The sequence below is a fragment of the Pteropus vampyrus genome, unplaced genomic scaffold (genome assembly GCF_000151845.1).
Source record: "Pteropus vampyrus isolate Shadow unplaced genomic scaffold, Pvam_2.0 Scaffold116, whole genome shotgun sequence".
NCBI classification, from domain to species: domain Eukaryota; kingdom Metazoa; phylum Chordata; class Mammalia; order Chiroptera; family Pteropodidae; genus Pteropus; species Pteropus vampyrus.
The window spans coordinates 1,729,167-1,734,575 of NW_011888897.1; the positions used below are offsets into that span (position 1 = coordinate 1,729,167).

General features: G+C 50.1%; 1 protein-coding gene across 2 annotated transcripts; it reads left to right on the forward strand.

Annotated features, from left to right (window-relative positions):
• Window positions 1-1,520: 1,520 nt before the first annotated feature.
• On the forward strand, window positions 1,521-5,289 carry RBP5 (retinol binding protein 5). Of its 2 annotated transcripts, XM_023534032.1 has the most exons (5): window positions 1,521-1,597; window positions 1,712-1,824; window positions 2,113-2,291; window positions 4,383-4,484; window positions 4,946-5,289. In XM_023534032.1, exons 2-5 carry the CDS (start codon window positions 1,752-1,754, stop codon window positions 4,997-4,999), a joined length of 408 nt encoding a protein of 135 aa, XP_023389800.1. In that variant the 5' UTR covers window positions 1,521-1,597; window positions 1,712-1,751; the 3' UTR covers window positions 5,000-5,289. The 2 variants fall into 2 exon arrangements, with proteins under 2 accessions (XP_023389800.1, XP_011364097.1); XM_011365795.2 differs by lacking the exon at window positions 1,521-1,597 and having other exon boundaries at window positions 1,632-1,824.
• The last annotated feature ends 120 nt before the right edge of the window (window positions 5,290-5,409 follow it).

A 5,409-nucleotide genomic window follows, 5' to 3' on the forward strand; every position in this document is an offset into this window, starting at 1 on the left:
GACGTCAGCACAGCCAGGCGAGGATTGATGGGGCCGCGGGCCAATTGAATGGCTGGGGGGGCCAGGTGCTGCAGGCGGGGGAGGGAACCAATGGGACTGGGGAGGTGGGGCGGGAGAACACGTTAGGGCTTTTTCTTCGGATTGCAATTTGTGGGACCAAGGGAACTGCGGGGGCTGGAGAGGAAGCTGGAAAGCCGTTAGAGGGAGTAGGAAATGGACGTTGGGAGAATCGAGAAGCTAGAAGCCTGGGGATGGGGAAGGGAGACGTCAGTGGAGACCTGAGGGAGGCAGTATCCACGTCATCCCCGCCCCCGACTCTGCATTAACCTCTTTATACAGAGGATTCCATCAGCGAGTCCCTGCTGCGTGCCTCCTGGGAACCGAGAAGTAAAACTCAGAGCCTTAACCCGAGCGATCCTAGCATTTCAGTTGCCAGCCCCAGGTCTCTCTGAGGAAACCATGGGACCGACAGAAGGGCGGTAGAAAGAGCTCTGGGGCTAGAGGAAAAGTGAGGTGTGTGTGTGTGTGTGCGCGCGCGCACACACACACACACACACACACACACCTGTCGGGATAGCTCACCACCAGGTGGAATTTTTCCCACTGTCTACCGTCCCGCGCTCCCTCTCTCCGAATTTTCCACCTTAAACCATGATTAACCAGCCCAGTTGATTACGAAGCCAGGGAAGTTGGTAGGTTTGAGAGATGTGGCAAAGGGGGTCCCAGGGAGAGGTTTGAGAGACAGGGGCGGAGCACACAATAATTTAGGCACACCTTCCCCCACCATGGGAATACTGGTAAGCATGAGCTTATCCAAGGGCTGGGGACCGGGGGTGATGGCATCATCAAAGACTCCAGAGAGAGAAAGAAACCCCTGGATCCCAAGCCAAAGTGTAAAGTTCTTCAGAATAGCCAGACAAACTCCCCCCTCACCTTCTGCTCTGGATTTTGAAACCTGCCACCTCATCGGGCTGCTAACAGCCCACCCCCCCCCCACCTCGCCCCCCTTCTTGCGCCTGAGAAGGGCTGCTTTGCCACCTCTCTCCTCATGGCCTTATAAGACAAAAAGGCTGGAATGCCAGAGTTGGGGCCCCAGCTCAGTCAAGTCGTCTGGAGGAACTGTGGGGACCAGTGCTATAGGATTTTCTTCAGTTTGGCTCCTGGCCAGCAAGCTGTCTGTTCTCCTTCTTTTCCCACCTTCTCCCTCTCATACCTGTAAGGATCCCTCATTCAGTCCAGGGACCTCAGGATATTGTTAGAACTCATCCCTCCCTGAGTGAGCTAGAAAGAGCCCCCACTCCACACAGCAAGACTAGCTCCCTCAGAGGAGAGACAACCCCTCGGGGGCTCTGGAATGATTCCCAAGCCTGCCAGAAATCGGCTGGAAGCCAAAACTGACCTTCGGAAAGAATCAAGTCTTGAATGACTAACAGCCCCAGATCCTGCTCCTCGTTCCTTCCTCAGGAAAAGCACACAACCTTGCCAAGTCCCTGCCCCTCTCTCAGGCGGCAGGCACCACCTCAGACTCATCATAGGGGGAGGGAGGAAGCTGGTAGGAAACTCATTGCAACAGGGCCCCAGCGCTATAAAAACTCTGGTAAGCATAGACCTTTACACAAGCCTGTCTCTGTGAGTGTGAAGGCCTGCCTGGAGTCTCACAGCCCCACCTACCAGACCACACCCTTCCCTCTTCACCCTGTGTCTCCTATAGTCTACTGAAATCTTGATCTCCATCTCGGCCAGCCTGAACGATGCCTCCCAACCTCACCGGCTACTACTGCTTTGTCTCACAGAAGAACATGGAGGACTACCTGCAAGCACTAAGTAATGGCCTTACCCCTCTCGGACCCCTTTCACTACCCTTTTCCCTCTCCCTTCCTGCCTCTCCATCTCGTTGAGAAGGGGGAATGCTGGGGTTGGACTGTGTGGAGAGTCTCGGGAGCTGACACCTGAGTTAGGATCCATCTCTAGCCAGGGGCACTGCTAGGAGGGAGTAAATCCACAGTCCAGACCCAGATGAGGGAAAGCTCACAGCCGCAAGGGGCCGCTGCAGGTGGGGGAGCCCTTGGCTGGCTGGTTAAGAGGATCTGTGCTAAGAGATAACTCCCACAGACATCAACATGGCTTTGCGGAAGATAGCGTTGCTGCTCAAGCCAGACAAGGAGATTGACCATCAGGGCAACCACATGACAGTGAAGACCCTCAGCACCTTCCGCAACTACGTTGTAGAATTCGAAGTGGGAGTTGAGTTTGAGGAGGACCTAAGTGTGGTGGATGGACGAAAATGCCAGGTACCTTTCCTCAAGTTCGTGGGAGGGGATGCAGATGAGCAGGTAGGTGTCTCTTAAGAACAGGGGACAAAATAAAAGCATCGGGAAGAAATGACCACCTAACTCCTGGTGCCCTCCCCTCTTCCCTCGCCTTCTCTTATCACCAGCCAAAAGGACAAAAAGAGGGTCAATCTCAGGCTATTGAGCAAACATTTGCTTACCCTGTAGCTATTAACCCTGTTGGTCACCACAGAAGCTCTTTTCCCTTCGCCTCTGTAACCCCACTCACCTGCATTTCTTTCTGCTTCTTACATGTTCCTTGTGTTCTCCTTTGCAGACTCTAGTTCCCCTATTAATTTCTTAAACTGGAATTTTCCCCAGTATTTTGTTCTTGACTTCCTCTTGTCTGTACACCAGCCATGAGCCCAATTGTATACACCCACGCTTTCAGCTACCATCTCTAGGCTGCCCTTGACAGTACTGTCCAGCCAGAGCTACTTCCTGAGCTCCAGGGTAAAGTTTTCAACTGCCTGCAAAATGCTGGCCCCAAGGTCAAACCCACAGTCATTATCTTCCTACCCAAACCTATTCCTGCTTTTTGTATTTACTGTCTCCATTAATGGTAATAACCAGCAGAACCAGAAACCTGGGAGCCGAGGTCAATATCTCATGTCTCCTTACTTCTATGCTTCCAACACATGGGCGCATGCACACACACTCACGTGCATGCACGCGTGTGAGCACACGCACACGCGCACGCATGCATGCATGAATGAGTATACCATATCTAACTGGTCAAGAAGTCATTATAACTTTTCTGTATTGCCCAGTATATTAGCCACTAGCCATATATAGCTACTGAACACTTGAAAGGTAACTAATCCAATATGTAACTAGTCTGTAGTAAGTGTAAAATATACACTAGATTTTTTAAGGCAATACAAGAAAAAAGAATGTAAAACATCTCAGAAATTTATATAGTGGTTACATGCTGAAATTATAATATTTTGGACAACTTAAGTTAAATCAAATATCTTATTAAAATTAATTTTACCAGTTGCTTTTTACTTTTCTAAGGTGGCTGCTAGAAATCATTCAATTATATACATGGCTTGCAGTGAAGACCCACTATGTTTTTACTGAACGTCGCTGCTCCACATGGCTCTCGTCTGTTCTTTCCGAGCCTTTCTCACCATCACCATCTTCATTCAGGCCTTCGTTTCTCACTTGGTGCCCAAAATGAGCCTTCAGACTTAACTTTTCTCTAATCCACCCTGCATAGTGTAGCCACAAGGATCTATCGTGTAAAAGTGAGCACATCACTCCCGGACTTAAACCTTTTCAGTGACAATCTACTACACTCAAGATAAGGTCCCTGTGCTTCACAGGGCACACAGGGTCTTTCCCACATACACACTAGGTTAGGGTCCCTCAGAATTATTTGCTCTTCTTCCTTACCTCTATGCTGTTTCTTTCCTTGCTAGAAATTTCCCATTATCTACAATCCGATTAACTCCTCCCTTCTGTTGAACACTGGCTCTTCTCACTCCCATCCCCCACAGTCTTGCCTGGTGTCATAGATATCTATTTACTGTTCTGTGTGATCAAGATTCTGAGCTCCTTGTTTCGCAGGACCTATTCTGTGTGAGGCCTCAATAAATATTGATTGCAATGGCCAGGCCTGCCCAGTTCAGGGTCAGGGGGCTTGATTCTTCATTCTCGGGAACACTTCAGCTGTTCTTGAAACTGAGAAACAGGAGGAAAGAGATTTCCTGGTGAGACTCCCAAACAATCTCTCTTCTTTCCCAGAGGCTCCTCCAAAACTGTTCAGAGGATAAAGTCTCTGTTCTTGGTCGCTCACTCCCCGGTCTCACCCCAGTTATCCTGCTCCATCCCTGCTCTGCCCCACTGTAGACAAACTGTGGGTCCCCCTCAGCGGCCTTTAGGAGTAGGGGAGGGGAGTCCTGCTAAATCAGAGCAGCTTTCTCACTCAGAATGAAGCAGCTGGAGCAAGACAGTGTGGTGTGAAAGGGGACAGCCAAGCCAAAATGAGCTGGGTGCATTTTGGGGATCCTGCCCCCCAATCTCCCTTTACTCTTGCCTTCCCTTTAGACCATAGTCACCTGGGAGGAGGAGCAGCTGGTCTGCGTGCAAAAAGGAGAGGTGCCCAACCGAGGCTGGAAGCACTGGCTGGAGGGAGAGAACTTGTACCTGGTAAGCTGGGTGAGAGTTGGGTAAGGGGACCCAAGTGAGCACGTTTGGAAGAGGGGCCTCCAGCTAGGATTCACTCCTTTGCCCAAATCAGATAAGTCTACTACTCTACCGCCTGCCCCATCTCCAAGGAAGGCAACCAAGGAAGGGAAACAAAAGCACAAGGAGGAGTGGAAAGAGGAAGAAATAGAGTGGCTACGGTGGGTCCTGGCTAGAAGTCAAGTGAATGTCCATAAATCATAACTGGAGAGATGGAGACTCCGCCATTTCACATTCCCTGACCTGGCTACCTTCCTTCCTCTGGGGTGAAAAGTTGAGGGTCTGGAACAATGATACAATTCCCCATATATCAAATGCTCTAGTCGATGTTTCCTAAAGGCGTAAATGGAAGTCAGGGACCTTATGAAAGGAGCTCCAGCTGGCAAGAACCTTCTTTCTCCTCATCGTTCCTACTCTATCCCCAGGAACTGACTGCGAGGGATGCAGTCTGTGAGCAAGTCTTCAGGAAAGTCAAGTAGCCAGAGAGGAACTGAGGGCTGCTCCAGATGGCGCCGGTCCCCAGACTCTGCTTGCTTGTGCCCCTTCAAACCCAGATTGTCCCAGATCAGCAGTTCCTTTCTCAGTCCACTTAACCTCCCTCTGGGTCTCTCCTGAATGTACCCCATGTTAATCTATAACTTACAGCCCTCAAGGCCAAAGTTCTTTCTTTATCACACTCCACTGCCCAGTAGTGACCACATATCCAGTTCAAGGTCTGGCCTCCAACATAAAAGAAACAGCAGAGGGGAAAAGGCCCTTGAGAATAACCAGTCTCGACTCTCTTTAGTTCATTCGGCCTCTCATTTTCCATCTAAGAAAAAACTAAGCTTTGAGTATTTGAGAGTTAATGAAAATTCTATCCTGGCGGACCTTTTGGAAAACTGTGACT

Excerpts from the sequence above, each read along its gene's own strand:
- RBP5 (XM_023534032.1), top strand. The coding sequence starts at position 1,752 with ATGCCTCCCAACCTCACCGGCTACTACTGCTTTGTCTCACAGAAGAAC. Across the intron at positions 1,825-2,112 it reads GGACTACCTGCAAGCACTAA|ACATCAACATGGCTTTGCGG; the intron begins GTAATGGCCTTA and ends TAACTCCCACAG. Across the intron at positions 4,485-4,945 it reads AGGGAGAGAACTTGTACCTG|GAACTGACTGCGAGGGATGC; the intron begins GTAAGCTGGGTG and ends CTCTATCCCCAG.